This window comes from Lynx rufus, unplaced genomic scaffold (assembly GCF_022079265.1).
Source record: "Lynx rufus isolate CCGP_SWC_20201006 ecotype Redwood Valley unplaced genomic scaffold, mLynRuf1.p SCAF_4, whole genome shotgun sequence".
Taxonomy (NCBI): Eukaryota; Metazoa; Chordata; class Mammalia; order Carnivora; family Felidae; genus Lynx; species Lynx rufus.
This window is the reverse complement of record NW_025814856.1, coordinates 25,181,063-25,204,123: the sequence shown is the minus strand read 5'-3', so window position 1 is coordinate 25,204,123 and position 23,061 is coordinate 25,181,063. Positions and strand designations below refer to the sequence as shown.

The 23,061-nt window shown below is 37.9% G+C and overlaps 1 protein-coding gene across 3 annotated transcripts in view; it reads left to right on the top strand.

The window, feature by feature from the left end:
- Positions 1 to 23,061, top strand: part of DENND6A (DENN domain containing 6A) — a 65,851-nt gene that overhangs the window by 738 nt on the left and 42,052 nt on the right. For all 3 annotated transcript variants that reach the window (XM_047095334.1, XM_047095335.1, XM_047095333.1), the window contains exons 2-3: positions 13,406 to 13,444; positions 13,545 to 13,587. In XM_047095334.1, the coding sequence (XP_046951290.1) occupies positions 13,406 to 13,444; positions 13,545 to 13,587 (82 nt within the window). The remainder of the gene's footprint in view (positions 1 to 13,405; positions 13,445 to 13,544; positions 13,588 to 23,061) is intronic.

Sequence of the window (23,061 nt, the reverse complement as noted above, 5' to 3'; positions counted from 1 at the left end):
GAAATGCTTATTTCAGCAGGATTTTCTCCGTTTCCCCTTTTGTTCCTCATTTCTATTATTTGTGTTTTTTTTTTCCCCTTTACTGTTCTTTCTTGATGTTGCTTCTGAAACAGTTGGCTTGAAAGCTACTATCAAGATGAACATAGGGAAAATCCTTTGCTTGTGAATCTGTCAAGTTTTCCATTTATATGTCACCTTATTGAAAGGCCTTCCAGTGTTATTTATTCTTGACATTGTTTAGGATCCCTTTTGTAGCATAAGACATTGCTTGTCTTTGTGTACAAGGAAAACGTTATCAGAAGGAGGTATGTTTAGAAAATTTTTGTCTGTTTGTTTTGGTGACGATGGCAGATTTTAACAAACCATCTCATTCAGACTTTAGTGGAATGAGTTGGCTATGAAAACTGGCCAGGGATGTTTTTCTTAAAGCAAAGCTACTGCTTTTGTATTCAACCTATCTTCTCTGTTTTATCATTACACAGTTCAATACACACATTAAGTTTCCGCTAAGATCTAGGTATTATGCTGGTTGCTGGGCATCCAGATACGAACCAAATGCTTCAACCTGTATTTGTAGGTTTAGACTACAATTTAGAGGGGAACCAAGAATTAATCACAGCAGGAGATAGGGCCAAATGCCATGCCTAGCACGTAGTGGTGTTCCATACATACTTGTTGATAGAATGAGCGGATACATGAGCAATTCTGTATCTTACTATGACAGAAACAACAGTTTCCAAAGACTTCAGAGATTTAGAAGTCATCTATTGTTTACATTGACATGTTAACCTGAAGTTGTATGTGTAGCAAAATACAATTTAACCAGAAAGTGTAGGATTGGGTTGTTATAGTTGATTGCATTTTAAAATAGCTAAATGAGATCCTTGTGGACTCTCGTCATTTGGGACATTATTTTTAAGGATTTTTTTTGACCAAATAAGCAACATTTAGCGTAATTGAGGTGCTACAAAAATGTGAATTAAAGGACTTATTTTGAATTTCATTTCCAATGGGATATGCTACTCAACAGAGTTTTCTTTAGGTCAGTGGTTCTTTTTTTGCATCCTGGACCTTTTAAAAAATATGAACTCCAGGGGCACCTGGGTGGCTCAGTCGGTTAAGCATCTGACTTCAGCTCAGGTCATGATCTCACAGTCTGTGGGTTTGAGCCCCATGTCGGGCTCTGTGCTGACAGCTTGGAGCCTGGAGCCTGCTTCAGATTCTGCTCTCTCTCTGACCCTCCCTCATTCATGCTCTGTCTCTATCTCAAAAATCAATGAACATTAAAAAAATTTTTTAAATTAAAAAAAATATGAACTCCATTACAAAAATGCTTACTGATACAAAATTAGGTATATGCTTCTGTGGACTATCTGGGGGTCATCTGTGGATCTTCTATTTCATTGTCCCCAGATTAAGAATCACTCATTTTATAAAAAAACGTTTTTAATGTTTATTTATTTTTGACAGAGAGAGAGAGAGAGAGACAGTGCGAGTGGGGGAGTGGGAGGGAGAGAGAGACACACACAATCCGAAGCAGGCTCCAGGCTCTTGAGTTGTCCAGCACAGAGCCTGACACAGAGCTCAAACTCACGAACCACAAGATCATGATGAGAGCCAAAGTTGGACGCTTAACTGACTGAGCCATCCAGGTGCCCCAAGAATCACTGATTTTAGAAGGCATAGGATGAGGGTGGGGAAGATTCTCTAAGAAACGATCCAAAGAAAGATAAATACATTAAATGAATTGCAACACAACTTAATTTTGTTTTGTTTTCCTAAGAAATGTAGAATATTGCACCTTGCCACTTTTAAAAGAAGAAAAAGGAACACAAGTTAGTGATGAATATAATGAAATAGTTGAGAAATGTAGTTCACTTGTGTATTATGACCATATCCAGGCCAAAAATAGGACAAGAAAGTGAATGTAGAATCATGTTGGAGAAGTGAATATAGTAGCTCCAGCCCTAATTCCTATGATGCACAACCATGAAGACTCAAAAGGGAAATCAATTAAAGAGTAGGTAAAAATTAAAGAATAGGTAAAAACTTAGTCCTAGAAGCCACCTGTGACATCACCATCTTTGAACTGTACAGTTGAAAGAGATGTAAGAATCTGTTGTGCCATGACAGAAAGTACCATTTACAAATGCATAAACAGTGCCACTTAGTTAAGCTTAAATCCTTAACAAAGAGACAACATATATAGGACATCAATCAAGGACTCAGACTCCAGAGCTGGACTGCCTAGGTTTGAGTCTGCGATTTGGGGCATGTTAGCTTGCCTTACACTTCTCTGTTAACAATCTGCATCATGGCATTGCTGTGATAATTAGATAATGTTGGTGAAACATTTGGAACAGTACCTGTGACTCAGACCTATGTCAATGTGTATTTGGGAAGTATTGAAATCTTTTTTTTTTTTTTTTTTTTTAATATTTATTTTCAGAGAGAGAGTGGGGGAGAGGGAGGGAGAGAGAGAGAGAGAGAGAGAATCCCAAGCAGGCTCCATGCCAACCATGCAGAACCTGACACAGGGCTTGATCTCACAAACTGTGAGATCATGACCTCAGCAGAAAGCAAGAGTCTGATGCTTAACTGATTGAGCCACCCAAGTATCCCCCCCACCTTTTTAATTTTCAATGGAGAGAATCCTTAACTTGATTGTAAACATGAGGCCTTTGAACCTTAATTTTCTCAGTAGTAATATGAAGTTGAGGAAGTAGAATCAGTACTTTTATTTTAAAGCAGGGAAACTTCTTTCCCTGTATAAATAAAAATCTAATATAGGACCTCAGTGGCTGACTTGGTTGTGATGGGGCCTATGTTGTGTATATTTGGTTGCAGACAGCAGAAACTAAGCTATAGCTCAAGCAGAAAAGGAACTTGCTGTAAGGCAACAGATTTTCCAACGTCTCCAAGGTACAAACCTAGTGGGGCTTCATGAAATGGCTGAGCCTGGAACTGGGAAGCCTCTGACTTATGCTCTTGTTTTATGGGATTTGTTCATAAATCCCATATTTGGGATAATGCTCCCTGCAACTTCTATCCTCTGCTTCTATAATCGTTATGGTGGACAAGTTGTGCTTTTCAGCCACTTTAATGAAGAGACACACCAGAGGAATGTACTCAGGCCTGGTTTGGGGCAAACAATGAGCTGAAGACCTGTGTGGTTAGGGGAGTGGTCCATGTTGCATAAAATGTCTGTTTGGTCCTATTATCAAGGGGACAGGGAAGGGTATCTTTTAAGTTGGAAAGAGACTATAAAATGTGTTGACTATAGGAGGTATGCTCAGCTTCTTCCTTTTCCTTTGAAGTGGCCCTGAAACATCACCACAGAATCCCAGTGTCCTCTGGAACAAGGTTTGAAATCCTCTGGATTTTATATACTTTATATCACTTCTAGCTCTGAAATTACCTGATTATGTAGTAAAGCCTTAATTATCTGAATCCAGAATTGCCTCATTTATTCAGAATTTTTCCCTGATTGAGTAATAATATGCTCATTGTTGAAAACTTGGCAAGAAAGAAAATTATGAACACTAGAAGCATCACTCATAATTATATTGAGAAACAAGTGCTATTAATATTTGACATTTTTGTTAATGCTTTTTCTTCTTTACATAATTTCATATCTGTCAAGAATTAATTTGTTAGGAACAGAAACTCTCTCAAAAAAGTTTAAGAAAAATGATTGTAAGGAGTCTCTTGGAACCCAGTTGCTGGAAGGGGAACGAACCTCCTGGGAACTGGAAAGCCCTAGGCTTTTTTGTCTTTGTTTCTTGGGAGCTGTGTGGTCTTTTGTCTCTGCTTCTCTTTGCAATTCTGTTCCGTTTTCCGTGCTGAGGCTGGTTTCTCCTGCAAGGGTCTCAGTTTCTGCTCCCCCATTTCTCTTGACTTTGGACTATTGTAGTTCTGATTTTGGCCAAACTCTACTTTTGTATTCTGGAACCAGACTGAAGCTTAATACAAATACGGAGTATCTGATTGGCTCAGCATGGGTCAGATGCTCCCTTTTGTTCAGTCAGCTGTGTTAGGAGACAGGGTTTCTGTAACAGTAGTGACCACTTAGGCTCACCCTTGTAAAAGGAGGAGGGGACAATTTCCAAAGCATGGGCTGGACAGCAGTCCCCCAAACAGGTCTACTGCAAGAGTCTGCTTTTATTGATAAACATTCTCATAAATGATTTGCCAGATCATTAAAGACTCTTCATAAATACAATTTTATGAACCATAATTTATTTAACCATTTTCCTTAATTTGGATATTTAGTAGTTTCTTTTTTCTTCACACTGTAGAAAGCTACGTATTGCCTGTACATACATCTTAGAGATGTTTTGCATTTTTGAGAGCCTTTAACTCATGTGAACTTCTAGAATGTCCTAGGAAGTTGCATTTCTATTATTTGAAGTCACTTCCTCAAGCTCTCTAGTTTCTGATTTTATAAGAATTGAGGCATCCTTGGTGGTTTTCCCCCCTTGAAGGCTTTACTTATGAACTCTCTGGACAATTTTAAACTAGTGAAAAGAGCACAAGCTTTGGGGTTTTGAACATCTGCTAGTTGTCTGATTTTTGGCCAGTTTCTTCAACTTAAGTGGAAAAATAATATCCAAGAGTGTTGTTGGAAATACGAAGAGAGATAATGCATGTAAGAATTAATGCCTGTCATTTAATGCATGCCCAAATGTTGATCCCTTTTTATAGTTAGTGTCCTTGCATATTCAATAATCAGTGTAGGACTATTTTTGGCTGTTCTCTCACACCTCTTATTTTGCCTTAAATTGATTTAAAAAAGAAAACCTCATGGTTTTGGATGTGTATCACAAGTATTTAAAGCACTTTGTAGGGGGGCACCAGGCTGGCTTAGTTGAAGAGCATGCAACTCTTTTTTTTTTTAATTTTGTAAATTAAGTTTATTATTTTGAGAGAGAGAGAGAGAGAGTGCATGCATGCATGGGAGCACAAGCTGGGAAGGGGCAGAGAGGAGAGACAGAATCCCAAGCAGGCTCTGCACCATCAGTCCAGAGCCCAATGTGTGGCTTCAATTCATGAACTGTGAAATCATGACCTGAGCTGAAATCAAGAGTTAATTGCTCAACTGACTGAGCCACCCAGGAACCCCAATCTTTTTGAAAGATTAAAAAAAATGTTTATTTACTTTTGAGAGAGCGCAAATAGGGGTGGGTCAGAGAGAGGGGGACAAAAGATCTGAAGTGGGCTCTGCACTGATAGCAGCAAACCTGATGTGAGGCTCAAACTCTTGAACTCACAAACCGCGAGATCATGACCTGAGCTGAAGTTGGACGCTCAGCTGACTGAGCCACCCAGGTGCCCCCTGCACCAAATTTTTAAAAAAAACACATTGAAGATAAAGCTCTGCTCTGGAGTGAAGGCAAACTTCTATGTCATTTTTTTTAAAAGCAGTGAAAGAATTGACTCCCCTTTCTTTTTCACTTCTGCTTTTTTGAGTTATTCCCCTTTATGCCTTAGCAAGGTGGAGCCAGAAGTAGTCACCATAGTTTACTTTATCCTAGCAAAGTTTCTTGTTTATTTTTGTGAGAAGAGTGAAAGGCAGTTGTGTGAAGGGTTGTTTCCTTTCTTTCCCTCTTAAACTGGGTGTTCCATAACCTCAGTATTTGATCCTCAGCAAGTTTACTGTTTTAATAAAAATGGGTGTTACGTTTAATTGTATGTTGCTGGACCGTCTCATTGAACTGTCTATTCATCAGATATTGGGCAACTACCACATCCAGACACCATTGTGTTCTGGAGATAAAACCTTGATCAACCCTCCCTCAACTAGCTTACAGTGTATCATGGATAGTAGGCCATTAAACAGTGAGGGTTGTAATAGGATGGTTTTCAGGTACCAATAATGGCCTGTACATTTCCTTGTGAACTTGTAGCACTTCATAGTAGCTTGATGTAGGTCTCTGGTTTGAGAGTTAAAGCTTTAGTGGCGTCCTGAGCTTAGGCTCCCAGATTTTACAGAGGCTTCTTCAGTGTTACTAAGCTCTGGTTCTGTTATGAAATTGTATAATTTCAATATGGAGATTATCTGGGATGTTCCCATGCCATCTAGTCCATTCACAAGTACTTGGTGATGAATGATGTGAAACATGAACAATTGTATCTAACTTTTTACTCTTATTAGAGAGAAATGCTTCACTGTCTATTCCATGGGCAAACTGATCACATTTCCAGTAGCATAGTTTAGGTCTTGAATGAGCTGGAATCTTAGGCTTAGGTCCATCCTGTTCTGATACTGTGATGTCAGGCCATTTTTTCTACTTTTTAAAATAAGTAAACATTTTTTATTGCAGTATAACATACATGTAGGAAAGCATATAAATCCTAAGTTCTGTGAATTTACATTAAGTGAGCATACCATTCACTACCATAGAGATCAAGAAATAGAAATATTATCACCGCCCCAGAAATTTCCCTTATGTCCTCTTTCAGTCATGATCTATTGCCACTCCCCCCCCCCCCCCCCCCCGCCCCGCCCCAGACCCTGGCAACCACTAATCTACTTTCTGTCTCTCTGGATTCTCCTATTCTGTACATTTCATATGCATGGAATCACAACCTATGGCATTTTTTGTCTGGCTTCTTTCACTTAGTATAATTTTTTCAAGGTTCATCCATGTTGTAGTATATATCAGTATTTCATTCCTTTTATGGCTGAATTTTCTATCATTTTTTGAATTTTATATCAGTATATGGAAATATAACATTTGGTTTATCCATTCATCATTCAATGGAAATTTGGATTTTTTTTCCAGTTTTGGCTATTATAAATAATGCTGCTATGAATATTCACTTGTAAGTTTTTGTATGAACATATGCTTTCACTTGTCTTGGAGTGAAGTGAAATTGCTGTGTCATAAAGTAACTATGTTTACTTTTTTGAGAAACTACTAAGCTGTTTTCCAGGGTGACTGTATTTTCACATTTCCATTAGTAATGTGTGAGGGTTCTAATTTCTCCATATCTTGTAAGCACTTGTTACTGTCTGTCTGTGATTACAGCCATCCTAGTGGATTTGAGGTGGTATCTTATTTTAATTTTATTTGCATTTCCCTGATGACTAACGGTGTCGAGTGGCCTTTTATGTGCTTATTGGCCATTTGTATATCTTTTTGGAGAAATGTCTAATTAGATCCTTTATCCATTTAAAAAATTGGGTTATTTGACTTTTTTGTTGAATTGTAAGAATTCTTTATATAGTCTGTATATTAGATCCTTATCAGATACATGTTTGCAAGTAGTTCCTTCCATTTTGTAGGTTGTCTTCACTTTCTTGGTAGTGTTCTTTGAAGCACAAAAGTTTTTTAGTTTTTGTTTTGTTTTTTATGTTTTAGTTCTCTATTTTTATTCATTCATTCATTCATTTAGAGAGAGCACATGCATGTGAGAGGGGGAGGGGCAGAGGGAGAGATTGAAAGAAAGAATCTTAAGCAGGCTCCACGCCCAGCACAGAGCCCATTATAGGGCTCAGTCTCATGACTGTGAAATTGTGACCTGAGCCAAAATCAAGTGTTGGATGCTTAACTGACTGAGCCACCCAGGTGCCCTGAAGCACAAAAGTTTTAAATTTTGATGAAGTCCACTTTATGTTTCTTTGGTTGCTTATGCTTTTGTTATATCTGAGAAACCATTGGCTAATGCACAGTCATAAAGATTTATTCCTATGTGTTCTTCTAAGACTTTTGTAGTTTTTGGGTGCTTGGGTGGCTCAGTCGGTTAAGCATCTGACTCTTGGTTTCAGCTCAGGTCATAATCTCATGGTTTGTTAGATCAAGCCCCATGTCGTCGAGCTGAAGGTGTGGAGCCTGCTTTGGATTCTCTCCTCCTCTGTGCCACTCCCCCACTCCTGTGAACTTTCAAAATAAATAAACATTAAAAAAAAAAAAAAGACTTGTAGTTTTAACTTTTACACTTAGGTCTTTAGTCCACTTTGGGTTACTTTTTATATATGATATGAAGTAGAGATGTTACTTTTTTAACCTTATTTTGATACATTTTTTGGCTTACATAGTTACAAAAGTCATTCATTTAGCTTTGTCAAAAGTTAACATTTTACATAAACATAGTACAATAATCCAAAACAAGAATAGATATTGGTATGATACTATTTACTAGACCACAGAGTTTATTGGGATTCACCAGTTTTTCTACTAATGTGCTTTTTCTGTTTCAAGATCCAATCCAGTTTCTACGTTGCATGTAGATATCATATCTCCATAGTCCTCTTCAATCTGTGGAAGTTCCTCAATCTTTTCCTGTATTTCATGTCCTTGATACTTTGGAAGAATACTGTTCATATATTTTGTAGTATGCCTTTCAATTTTGTTTTTTCTGGTGTGTTATCATAATTAGTCTGAGGTTATGAATTACTGGGAAGAATACCCCAGATATGATGCATCCTTCTCAGTATATCATATTAGGGAGTACAGGATGTTAAAATTAAAATGTCGCATTATTGGTGATTTAAACCTTGATCACTTGGTTAAGATGATGTCTCCCAGGCTAATCCACTATAAAGTTACTATTTTTCTCTTTGTAATTAATAAGTAAGTGTTTATTTTGTTAGAGACTGAGACTGTACAGTATCTTGTTTTCCATACTTTGCCTGCTAATTTAGCATCCATAAGTGTATCTTACCTGCAGCAATTATTCTGGTGTTCTAATAGTGATTTTTCATTTTCCTCACTCCTTCTGTATTAGAATTCTTTTATAAGGAAAAGTTGTCCCTTCTTGCTCATCCATCCACCTATCTATATCAATGGGAACTCAAGGATACTTATTATTTGGGTTATAATCTAGTACTATCATTATTTACTTTATTAACCAAATCATTACAAATTTGAGCATTGGTGCCTTTTTAGGTTGGCTCCTATGTCCTTTAGACATGCCCCCCCACCCCCACCCTTCTTTTGAGCACTTCCTTTCTGGCATCACAAGACGCCCCATGCTCATCTTGCATTTTTCCTGTGCTAGCCCTGTAATCAGCTACCTCCCTAAGAAGCCCTGATTCTTTTTTGTTGCAGAATAGTATTTAACAATCAACATCTCGGTGTTAGGTGTACTCACTGCTACTGAGGTGTCATTGCTTTATTTTTTCACATTAAAAGGCCTTTTAAAGGAGACATTATATAGTATTTAATAGATCTTAAACTATTTTCCAGCTAGTTTTTAAAAATTACATGAAAAAGGTAGACTTGTTTTTTGCCTGTAAGCAGTTTTCATTTCGGTTTTGAATAAATGTTATTGTCTAATATTGAAGACATAATTTTTTTTAAAGATTTTATTTTACATAATCTCTGCACCCAACGCGGGGCTCATACTTACAACCCCGAGATCAAGAGTTACATGCTCCACCATCCGAGCCAGTCAGGTGCCTCTGAAGACATAACTTTTTTTTTTTTTTTAATGTTTGTTTATTTTTGACAGAGAGACAAAGAGCATGAGCAGGGGAGGGGCAGAGAGAGAGGGAGACACAGAATCTGAAGCAGGCTCCAGGCTCTGAGCTGTCAGCACAGAGCCCGATGCGGGGCTTGAACCCACAAAGCGTGAGGTCATGACCTGAGCCAAAGTCGGACACTCAACCAACTGAGCCACCCAGGTGCCCCTGAAGACATAACTCTTACTGAGTTTAGAATTGATCCTCTTTTTAAGGTTTTGGTGATGTTTGTATGTGAATTAATGTTTATGTAGGTCAAGGCAGGCCTGGGATGGCCTAGGATGTAATCTCTACCAGGCCTGAGATGCTAGGTAGGATTATGAAATGGAGATAGATACTGAGTGACATGGCAACAGGCAGACGCCTGTTCACAGATCACTGAGATTCATGGCAGGCATGAATTTTCCCATGTCCAAGTGTTACTAGCAATAAGTTAACTGGTGTTCCTAATTTTCTTTCTCCTGGGACCATAATTACTCCCACACTGATACGGGAATGTCATCCCCATTAGGGTGTGCAGGGGCAAGTGGTAGATAGATATACCTTTGAAGAGAATAACCTGATTTAAAACATTTTGTAATACTATTTTCCAGTATATATATTAATATTTTTTCTGGAGTGCATTTTTCCTGTTACATCATGATGTGAAATATTTATGCTATACCATCATTTTTAGGCCTTAGTAATTATATCAAATAAAATTTATGTTTTTCTTGGCTTATCACCTGGCCATCTCTCCCTTATTTCTTATAACATGGAAGATCTTAACATAGGTAACAGAACCAGGGTGACATTAGCTGATGCTCTCTGTCCCCCTTTGATGCCTCCCAGGAATGCCAGTGGCCTGGGGGACAGAGATGCCTGGACTTGAGCTGTGGAGAGAGGAAACTTCAAGAGAGAGGCGTCTCCAGGTACTGGGGCCAATCCACAGTTGATTAATGCCTGTATAGTTATCAGGAGCTAACTGACTAACAGTGATTGCCCAAGCTTATATTTATACTTTTTTTTTTTTTACAAGATAAAGTATGTACAAGGATAATCTAGTAACTGTGGCAATTAGTGCAGTTTGAGATACTTGGCAATGGTTACTTTTCTTGATTTTTATGGAGTTTAATTGAGGTTTTAAAATTAAATTTTTTTCTATATTTTGATCTTAAGTACATAGTAGACATTGGATACCTATAGCATATAAACATGCATTATTTTTTTTGAATATCATATCTATTCCAGTATGATATAACACTGGGTAGTCGTAACAGAATACATTAAAATGAAATTCTAGAATATTTGACTAGTACAGTCAGAGCTTTTAAAAGGTACACTTGATAGTTTATGTAGTTCTTACATCTTTTTAGTTTACTTAAATATATATAGCATACATAAGCCCCTGAAATACACATACACACACAGATATATACACACGTGTATATTTAAGGTACTCATATATATGGGTAAAACATACCAACATTTTTTTCTATATTGTCATGATGGTGTTTTAAACCATAGGAAACCAAAGTTCTAAGAAACCACTATGTATATTTGGTTTTGCATTTATATTTTAATTGCAGGAAATAAAAATCTGAAGGGCACTCACATAAAACTGAGTTTAAAGTCTAAGATAAAGCTATTATGGACCACTAAATTTACCAGTATGATAACTCTGGTATAACTTTAATGAGATTTTCATAAAATAGGGCTAACTTGGTTATAAGTTTGCCATTTCTGCTTTAAAAGTAATGAGCAAAATGGTTTCAGGGTTAAGCAAGGGAGATCTATGTATGCATAAAAAAGAAGTACAAATTAAATACTAGGTTGTTGGATAGAACTAATTTGAAGGTATATCCACTGGTTGAAGAAATATATTTTTAGTGTTTACTATGCAGCAGAGACTGTTCTAGGTGTAAAGATAGAGTTGTGAACAAAACAGACCAGATTCTTGCCTTCATGAATTATGGAGACAGGGGTTAAATCAGATTGGTCAAAATGTGGGATACAAAGTAGAGTATGTAGAGAGAAATATTGGCTTTGGTATCATTCTCTATCCAGGAATGGTGCGTGGTTTTCATGTAGTATACCAGCTCTCTAGACCCTTCCCTTAACCCTGGATTGAGAAGAATTATATGCCACATTCTTGCTAGGGGGGAAAGAGGGCTGTGATTGCATACAACGATCGCTTCTAGGCATGGAGTGAGGATGGTGGCTTGTGTACTTTGGAATCAGACAGGCCGAAATTCAGCCCCTACCTCTGGCACTTAGTAAACAAGTAAATTTTAGAAGAGTTATTTTAACTGCTATGAACTTGTCTCTTCTTCTGTAAAGATAGGCAGAATTGACAGAATTATTGTGAAAATTAAAAACTCTGGGAGATACTCATAAAATACTGGTTCTCCCCATCTTTTTTCTTACCTTAGTTTTCTTATATCTACAGTGGGGATACTGGGCTTGTCTGTCACTGTGAGAACTAAATCGGTGAAGTAAATATGTGAAACCACTTTAATATGGTTTATAATGTGATATCTGGAAATGGATGTTTTATCTGGAAATGGAAGATTTTTAGGCTTTTGGACGGCAGCTGGGGAATGGAAGAATTCATGAATTCTTCCAGAAGTGGGAAGTCTTGGATCCCCACATTAGCAGCCCAACATTAACATAATTTACTCTGTGTTGTTTTCTCTTCTTTTTGTTATCAGCCACTAGCTAACCTGCTGCTCCTAATCTCATCTCTTCTTCACATTCCCAAGAGAGTGTGAATAGGCCCACTTGAGCACTGGTATTCTTTTGGGCAGAATTTTCACACCCAGCCACATCTAGGCAGTTGATTGGCCTGCAGAGTTGTTCTTGGATCTGGTGTTCACTAGTGCTTATTCTGACAGTAGCTGTTTTGGCTTATTCTTGCTTTCTTTGCAGTGGCTATAGGGCAGGAGTTTCCCTCAGAAGGTGGCTGTGATCACTGCAGACACTAAACTGACCTAAGAAATGCAATGATTATTTAAAGGGATTGAAGGAAATTAGGATAGACTTTATGGTGGGAGATGGTCTTTGAGATTTCTTAAACTATGGATAATTATTTTCTCCTTTCATTTTTCTTTGGTATCTGGTGATTTGCAGTACTTCTTGGAATTGACTGAAAATCATTACTTCTTGAAGTCGTTACCAGCTGATAGATCCAATTCTTTTTAGATTTTAGGCTTCCAAAGAAAAGACTCAGTAAGCTTTGAGTTATTAGTAATTCAGTTGGTAAATTCTTCTTTTTTTTAAAAAAAAAAATTTAATGTTTATTTATTTTTGAGAGCGAGAGAGACAGAGCATGAGTATGGGAGGGGCAGAGGGAGAGGGAGACACAGAATCCAAAGCAGGCTCCAGGCTCCGAGCTGTCAGCACCGAACCCAACGTGGGGCTCGAACTCACGAACTGTGACATCATGACCTGAGCTGAAGTCAGACACTTAACCAACTGAGCCATCCAGTTGCCCCTAAATTATTCTTGATAACCCAAGACTTCACCAATCTGTTAGAGATAACTTTGATTCAGAACTTTTTTTTTTCCCTAGTGTAAATCCTACTCAATTCTCCCAAGCTTCTTTCATGTTTCATTATTGGAGTTTGTGAACTATTTCTTTAATGTTTATTTATTTATTTTGAGAGAGAGAGTGGGAGCAAGCAGAAGAGGAGCAAAAAGAGGGCAAGAGAGAATCCCAAGCAGGCTTTGCACTTTCAGCACAGAGCCCGATGTGAGACGCTTGATCTCATGAAGTGTGAGATCATGACCTGAGCCAAAATCAAGGTTTGGACGCTTAACCGACTGAGCCACCCAGGTGCCCCTGTGAACTATGTCTTAAAACTGTTTGACCATAGCCAACTAGTAATAGAAGTACCTGCTAATGTTTATAATATACACTCAATATATTTGTCTAACAAAATTTTATTCTTTTTCTTCCAGGTAATTTATCCTCAACATTCCAAACTTACTGATAAGGAAGTAAGTAACAATGTTGCTCTGTATAGTCTACTATGGTGTTTCTGTTTGTTTTTATTGGTGTATGTGTATCAACATATATAGCTTTTGTTTTCTTTTTCAGAAAACCAATATTTGCTATTTGTCTTTTCCAGATTCAAATTCAGGTAACTATTTTTCATGTGGTGTTTTTGTTGAATTTTATACTGAGAATATTGATTATACTCTTAATTTATGAAAATGGATTGAAATAGAATTTTAGAATGCAAACTCAGTTTCAGCCTAGCAAGTCAGTGATTGTGATTCTTAGTTTTGCGACGCCAGCCATGTCTTTTTTGATTTTAGTTGGTTCAATTTTTAAAATATCTGTTACGGGGGCGCCTGGGTGGCTCAGTTGGTTGGGCGTCCGACTTCAGCTCAGGTCATGATCTCGTGGCCCGTGAGTTCGAGCCCCGCGTCGGGTTCTGTGCTGACAGCTCAGAGCCTGGAGCCTGTTTTGGATTCTGTGTCTTCCTCTCTCTCTCTGACCCTCCCCCATTCATGCTCTGTCTATCCCTGTCTCGAAAATAAATAAGCATTAAAAATTTTTTAAAAAATATATAAAAAATAAAATAACTGTTATGTTGTAAAGAGGTAAAACATCAAGGAGCAATAAACTGTTGAAATAGTGAAGAGAGTGAAAACCAGCAATGTTGGTATGTTTGGGGATTTATAGTAAGTAGTTTACTTTCAGTTTGGGATTTGAAAGTTTACCAAGAACTGTAAAAGCAGTGACTTAAAAAAAAAATACAATAGAGTGAATCTGGTTATGAAGCATGGCCATCAATTACTTGTAATAGTTTGTGTGAGTTAATATATGTAAAGACTTGGAATAGTGCCTGGTGTATAGTAAACACATATAAGTGTTTGCTATTATTATTAAATTTGGTTTTTCTGGTCTCTTTCAAACTCTCCCTTTGTGTGGTCCTAATTGTTGAAATTTTTCAGGTTGCCTCTTTTGTTTCACTTTCAAAACAGCTTTTCAGACTTGTAGTGACCAGAACATTCAACATCTGAGACCACACACAGTTAGAACCCTATGAAGCAAAGGCACTCCATTATTCCCTTTCCTTTAGTGGTTACTTCTAATATCCTTTTAATTTAGTTTAGTTAATCTGATTTGGGAGATTTGACATTTTAATTTGTAAAAGCATTTTCTCCTTTCCTTATAAATGTTTCCAGAGTTCTTTCCTATACATTTGCAAGTCAGCCTTCATGAATTGTATAAAAAAGAAATGGTATCTTGGTTAAAAGAAAATGCTTTTGAGAAATCCCAGTAGGACTTTTGTTCTAACTTGGAATTATTGGAATTTCTTAGTATGTTTGTCCATTAATGAAATAAATGATAGAGGGGTCTTATAGGATTTTTCCTCATTTCAGTTAACATTTTCCTTACAAAGTCTACACATGCAGTTCTGAATGTGGTGAGTGTGGGATTGGATTTCCAGGTCTCAGGGTAAGCTGCATTACAGGATAAACTGACTTGTTGTTATTGGAGTCCTGGTGCATTACACTGCACACTCTTCTTTTTGAGATTATAGCTGGTTTTCATGGCTCTCTTTTTCACCTTTCTGCATGAGTTTCAAGGCTAAGAAGATAATTTGGATAGCCTTTTTTATTTTTAGTTTTTATTATAGTTTTTCTTTTAGTCAGTCACTCCATGTATCCCTGTCTTGTTAGAAGTTAAACTCAAATGTAAATCAGAATTTGTTCAGTATTTTAGTCACTTGAGTGACCTACAGGTGTTTTGTAATGCCTTTTTTAAAAGCTGCACATCAGGGGCGACTGGGTGGCGTAGTCGGTTAAGCGTCCGACTTCAGCCAGATCACGATCTCGCGGTCCGGGAGTTCGAGCCCCGCGTCAGGCTCTGGGCTGATGGCTCAGAGCCTGGAGCCTGGTTCCGATTCTGTGTCTCCCTCTCTCTCTGCCCCTCCCCCGTTCATGCTCTGTCTCTCTCTGTCCCAAAAATAAATAAACGTTGAAAAAAAAAAATTTAAAAGCTGCACATCAAATGAAGTAGGGTTTGTTTTATTTAAAGTATGGTTGAGGGACGCCTGGGTGGCTCAGTTGGTTAAACGTCCGACTTCAGCTCAGGTCACGATCTCGCGGTCCGTGAGTTCAAGCCCCGCGTCGGGTTCTGGGCTGATGGCTCAGAGCCTGGAGCCTGCTTCCGATTCTGTCTCCCTCTCTCTTTGCCCCTCCCCCGTTCATGCTCTGTCTCTCTCTGTCTCAAAAATAAATAAAACGTTAAAGTACGGTTGATACTTAGAAGTGAAATTGACAAAAGGTCTTAAAAGGAGACACCTTGTCATCCTAAGAGATGAATATTAATCTAGATAGCAATAGGCTGTGAGTTTTTATGTATTTGAGAGTTCTATTCTCAGTTGTGATTATCCAAACAATTTGTTTCACTTACATGTTTATGAAATGCAAGTTGGGATTGCTGTGCTAACTTTGAAATGGATTTGAATTTTTTTCAAAATAGCTTTTATTGTTTTGGAAGGAAATCCAGGCACAGAACAGTCTTTAGGAAAGAATCATAATCTAAGTTTTGTTTCCATCGTGCACACTTAAAAACAGTGAAACAAGATTCAGAATCAAGGGTGTATAGGTAAAGAAGAGTGCTTTTGGGATTCCCAAAGGAATGATTTGCCATTCCTCCACTTCCTCCAGCTGCTATCCATACATACCTTATTTTTTGACAATATTAATACATTTATTTATTTTTTAATTATATTAAATATAATTTATATTTATATAAATAAATTATTTATAATTTATTTTTATTTTAATTTATTAATATATATTCATAAATATATATAAGTTATATATAAAATGCATATATATTCTTATAATTTTATATAATATATAAATAGATAATATATATTATACATATTTTTATAATTTTAGATGATATATAAATAGATAATATAAATATATATGTATTAATTTATAATTTATTATTAATTTATAATATTAATTTATAATAATAAATTAATTTATATAAAAGCTCAGTGGTAACATCTTGGATTTATTTATTTCTTTATTTATAAAATTTAAATCCAAGTTAAAGAAGATGTAGTTTATATATACAATGGAATACTACTTGGCAATGAGAAAGAATGAAATCTGGCCATTTGTAGCAACGTGGATGGAACTGGAGGGTATTATGCTAAGTGAAATAAGGCTGGCAGAGATAGACAGATACTGTATGTTTTCACTCATAGGTGGATCCTGAGAAACTTAACAAAAGACCATGAGTGAGGGGAAGGGGAAAAAAAAAGTTACAGAGTGGGAGGGAGGGAGGCAAACCATAAGAGACTCTTAAATACTGAGAACAAACTGAGGGTTGGTCAGGGCTGGGGGAGAGGGGAAGTGGTGATGGGCATTGAGGAGGGCACCTGTGGGGATGAGCACTGGGTGTTGTATGGAAACCAATTTGACAATAAATTATATTTAATAATAATAAAATTTATTTTTTTTTGTTTTTTTTATATATGAAATTTATTGACAAATGGGTTTCCATACAACACCCAGTGCTCATCCCAAAAGGTGCCCTCCTCAATACCCATCACCCACCCTCCCCTCCCTCCCACCCCCCATCAACCCTCAGTTTGTTCTCAGTTTTTAAGAGTCTCCCATGCTTTGGCTCTCTCCCACTCTAACCTCTTTTTTTTTTCTCCTTCCCCTCCCCCATGGGTTCCTGTTAAGTTTCTCAGGATCCACATAAGAGTGAAACCATATGGTATCTGTCCTTCTCTGTATGGCTTATTTCACTTAGCATCACACTCTCCAGTTCCATCCACGTTGCTACAAAAGGCCATATTTCATTTTTTCTCATTGCCACATAGTATTCCATTGTGTATATATACCACAATTTCTTTATCCATTCATCAGTTAATGGACATTTAGGCTCTTTCCATAATTTGGCTATTGTTGAGAGTGCTGCTATGAACATTGGGGTACAAGTGCCCCTATGCATCAGTACTCCTGTATCCCTTGGGTAGATTCCTAGCAGTGCTATTGCTGGGTCATAGGGTAGGTCTATTTTTAATTTTCTGAGGAACCTCCACACTGCTTTCCAGAGCGGCTGCACCAATTTGCATTCCCACCAACAGTGCAAGAGGGTTCCCGTTTCTCCACATCCTCTCCAGCATCTATAGTCTCCTGATTTGTTCATTTTGGCCACTCTGACTGGCGTGAGGTGATACCTGAGTGTGGTTTTGATTTGTATTTCCCTGATAAGGAGCGACGCTGAACATCTTTTCATGTGCTTGTTGGCCATCTGGATGTCTTCTTTAGAGAAGTGTCTATTCATGTTTTCTGCCCATTTCTTCACTGGGTTATTTGTTTTTCGGGTGTGGAGTTTGGTGAGCTCTTTATAGATTTTAGATACTAGCCCTTTGTCCGATATGTCATTTGCAAATATCTTTTCCCATTCCGTTGGTTGCCTTTTAGTTTTGTTGGTTGTTTCCTTTGCTGTGCAGAAGCTTTTTATCTTCATAAGGTCCCAGTAATTCACTTTTGCTTTTAATTCCCTTGCCTTTGGGGATGTGTCGAGTAAGAGATTGCTACGGCTGAGGTCAGAGAGGTCTTTTCCTGCTTTCTCCTCTAAGGTTTTGATGGTTTCCTGTCTCACATTTAGGTCCTTTATCCATTTTTTTTTTTTTAATTTTTTTTTTCCACGTTTTTATTTATTTTTGGGACAGAGAGAGACAGAGCATGAACGGGGGAGGGTCAGAGAGAGAGGGAGACACAGAATCGGAAACAGGCTCCAGGCTCTGAGCCATCAGCCCAGAGCCTGACGCGGGGCTCGAACTCCCGGACCGCGAGATCGTGACCTGGCTGAAGTCGGACGCTTAACCGACTGCGCCACCCAGGCGCCCCCCTTTATCCATTTTGAGTTTATTTTTGTAAATGGTGTGAGAAAGTGGTCTAGTTTCAACCTTCTGCATGTTGCTGTCCAGTTCTCCCAGCACCATTTGTTAAAGAGGCTGTCTTTTTTCCATTGGATGTTCTTTCCTGCTTTGTCAAAGATGAGTTGGCCATACGTTTGTGGGTCTAGTTCTGGGGTTTCTATTCTATTCCATTGGTCTGTGTGTCTGTTTTTATGCCAATACCATGCTGTCTTGATGATGACAGCTTTGTAGTAGAGGCTAAAGTCTGGGATTGTGATGCCTCCTGCTTTGGTCTTCTTCTTCAAAATTCCTTTGGCTATTCGGGGCCTTTTGTGGTTCCATATGAATTTTAGGATTGCTTGTTCTAATTTCGAGAAGAATGCTGGTGCAATTTTGATTGGGATTGCATTGCATGTGTAGATAGCTTTGGGTAGTATTGACATTTTGACAATATTTATTTTTCCAATCCATGAGCAGGGAATGTCTTTCCATTTCTTTAAATCTTCTTCAATTACCTTCATAAGCTTTCTATAGTTTTCAGCATACAGATCCTTTACATCTTTGGTTAGATTTATTCCTAGGTATTTTATGCTTCTTGGTGCAATTGTGAATGGGATCATTTTCTTTATTTGTCTTTCTGTTGCTTCATTGTTAGTGTATAAGAATGCAACTGATTTCTGTACATTGATTTTGTATCCTGCAACTTTGCTGAATTCATGTATCAGTTCTAGCAGACTTTTGGTGGAGTCTATCGGATTTTCCATGTATAATATCATGTCATCTGCAAAAAGCGAAAGCTTGACTTCATCTTTGCCAATTTTGATGCCTTTGATTTCCTTTTGTTGTCTGATTGCTGATGCTAGAACTTCCAGCACTATGTTAAACAACAGCGGTGAGAGTGGGCATCCCTGTCGTGTTCCTGATCTCAGGGAAAAAGCTCTCAGTTTTTCCCCGTTGAGGATAATAATAATAAAATTTAAATCCAAGTTAGTTAACAGCCACACATACCTTAGATCCTGTGACTTTAGAAGAAAATTTTTTGTTTAGTTTGTTTTTAGGTTTCAGTTTCTTTTGTTCCATTTGAGTGACTTTTATCTTTAGGAGCCTAAATTTAAAGTGTGCCTTCTCTCTCATAAATATTTGTCAGATTTTTTTTCTCTGTGTTGATTACCATTAATATCATCTGGATGTAGGTGTTTCTGAGGCTTAAGCTATGATGGGTACCCAAGGACTATAATCACTATATTTTAAATATGTCCAGAGTGAAAATTCAGTATTAGTAGAGGGAGTTTCAAATAAGGATGAATCCAAGGGAAAGATTAATTCTTTTTTTTTCTTAATGTTTATTTTTGAGAGAGAGAGAGAGAGAGCGAGCGAGCAGGGGAGGGGCAGAGAGAGAGGGAGACAGCAGACAGCACCAGCAGATGCAGGATTCGATCTCACAATCATGAGATTGTGACCTGAGCCGGAAATCAAGAGTTGGGACACTTAACCGACTAAGCCACCCAGGTGCTGTTGGAAAGATTAATTCTTGATCTGGATGGATTAGATATGCAGACAGTATTTGTCTCAACAGATTTCTTCTCTGTAAACAACAGGGACATCATCATGTATTTTACCCTTCCCAGTGGTGAGAGCAGTACTTCACACACTATCTGTATTGAAGGGCCAGTTGGGTTTTTAAAAAATTCCAATCTGTTGTGGACCATGCTTTTATGAAATGCAATCTAAATGCATATTTAGAAAAATGAACGGGAGAAAAATGAAAGAAATGCAAAATAAAAGTCCAAATTTGTTATGGCAGTATCGGATTTCTGTAAGACTTTCTAAATAATTATTCTCAAGTTGGATATTTATTTTGTCATGGATTAGTAACAAGAGTTTGTGGACTGGCATCAGTCTGTGGACTATACTTTGAGAAGCTCTGGTCTAAAGACCTGCTTCTCTGCAACTCCCAACTCATCCGCTCTTAATCACAGGGAGAGTGACTACATAGAGCCAGCCTAGCTCTTGAAGTCTCGTGTTTTATCTTAGTCTTATGCATTCTGATCTACTCTATAGCTGTGTTTGTGCTAATATAGAAATAATCTTTAAAGTTGTCTGTTCCCTGTGGAAATAGTATTTAAGCTTTTATCTCGAATCTTTAAGTGATATTTTTGGTACAGGAAGGTGTCCTCTGTTTAGCTTTGCAGTCTTGGTTTGATTGGCAGATGTGAAAGAGGCTTGGAAAATACCCTATGCCCTTGAGAATTTAAAATGGGAGGAGAGTTCTTTTTTTTTCCAGGTATTTTTTTTTCTTCATTTAAATTTTAGTTAGTTACAATACGGTGCAATATTGGTTTCAGGAGTAGAATTCAGTGATTCATCACTTACATACAACACCCAGTGCTTATCACCAGTGCCCTCCTTAGTTCCCATCACCCATATAGCCCATTTCCTACCCACTTCCCTCCATCTACCCATACTTTGTTCTCTATCATTAAGAGTCTCTTGTGGTTTGTTTCCTTCTCTTCTCTTCCCCCAACTTCCCATATGTTCATCTCTTTTGTTTCTTAAATTCCACATATGAGTGAAATCATATAGTATTTGTCTTTCTCTGGTTGACTTATTTTGCTTAGCATAATACGTTCTAGCTCCATTCATTTCATTGCAAATGGCAAGATTTCATTCTTTTTTATGGCTGAGTAATATTCCAGTGTGTGTGTGTGTGTGTGTGTGTGTGTGTGTGTGTGTGTGTATCACATCTTCCTTACCCCATTCATCAGTTGATGGACATTTGGACTCTCTGCAAATCTGTATTTTTGTATCCTTTGGCTAAATACCTAATAGTGCAATTGCTGGATTGTAGGGTAGTTCTATTTTTAGTTTCTTGAGGAATTTCTATACTGTTCTCCTGAGTGACTGCACCAGTTTGCATTCCCACCAACAGTGCAGTAGGGTTCCCCTTTCTCTGCCTCCTCACCAACACCTGTTGTTTCTTGTGTTGCTAATTTTAGCCATTCTGACAGGTGGGAGATGATATCTCATCATGGTTTTGATTTGTATTTCCCTGATAATGAGTGATGTTGAACATCTTTTCATGTGTCTGTTAGCCATCTGGATGTCTCCTATGGAAAACTATCTATTCATGTCTTCTGCCCATTTCTTAACTGGATTTTTTGGGGGGGGGTGTTGAGTTTGATAAGTTATAGATTTTGGATACTAATCCTTTATCAGATATGTCATTTCCAAATACCTTTTCTGTAGGCTGCCTTTTAGTTTTGTTGATTGTTTCCTTTGCTGGGCAGAAGCTTTTTATCCTAATGAAGTCCAATAGTTCATGTTTCCTTTTGTTTCCCTTGCCTTCTGCAACGTGTCTATTACACTGCTTCCAGCCAAGGTCAAAGAGGTTTCGGCCTGTGTTCTCCTCTAGGATTTTGATGGTTTCCTGTCTCATATTTAGGTCTTTCATCCATTTAGAATTTATTTTTGTGTGTGGTGTAAGAACGTGGTCCAGCTTCATTCTTCTGCATGTCACCATCCAATTTTCCCAACACCATTTGTTAAAGAGACTGTCTTTTTTCCGTTGTACAGTCTTTCCTACTTTGTCGAAGATTAGTTGACCATATGGAGGGAAAGCTCTTCTTGGTATTCCATGTGACATTTATGTAGGAAGAGCCATGACTGAAAGAACCAGCTCCTTACTTGAATGAACTGTGTGGCACAGAGACCAGTGAGTTCAAGAAGTGTGATCTGAAGGGTGTTTTTCAGAAGGACTTTTTTTCTAACCTTTTTTTTTTTTTTAAGTTTATTTATTTAAGTAACCTCTGTACCCAACATGCGGCTTGAACTCCCAACTCCCAGCATCAAGAGTTGCATACTGTGCAGACTGAACCAGCCAGGCGCCCAAAAGGACTTTTTTTTTTTTTAATGTTTATTAATTTTTGACAGAGAGAGAGAGACAGAGCATGAGCGGGGGAGGGGCAGAGAGAGAGGGAGACACAGAATCCGAATCAGGCTCCAGGCACTGAGCTGTCAGCACAGAGCCCAACGGGGGGCTCGAACTCACAGACCATGAGATCATGACCTGAGCCAAAGTCGCATGCTCAACCGACTGAGCTACCCAGGTGCCCCAAAGAAGGACTTTTTTTTTTTGAGTGAAGAAGCTTTTGATCTCTGCTCCAATTGGCAATAAAGTCGCGTTAAAAATGTTTTATTGAGATATGATTCACCCATGTAAAGTGTATAATTCAATGATTTTTAGTATATCCATAGAGTTGTGCAACTATCACCACGATCAATTCTAGAAAACTTTTGTCCCCCAGAAAGAAACTCCATTCTCCATTTCCCTTCCACCTACTTCACCCCCCACCAGTCCTAGGCAACCACCTGTCTACTTCCTGTATGGATTTATATACTCTGGATATTTCATATCAATAGGAGTGTTTTTTAGGTCTTGACTTGAAAGAGCCAGTATGATGCAGTGGTCAGGAGTACCAGCTCCAGAGTCAAACTTCTTGGATTTAAATTCTTGCTCTGCCATTTAGGAGATTTATTTTATTGGGTGTTTACATGACCTTTTTATGCCTTGGTTTCCTCTTCATAAACAGGAATGATAATGGGATGTACCTGAGAAGCATGAAGACCAAATGAGTTAATATATCTAAAGCATTTAGAACAGTGCCTGGAACAGGATAAGCACTCATTAAATAGTAGTGTTCAACT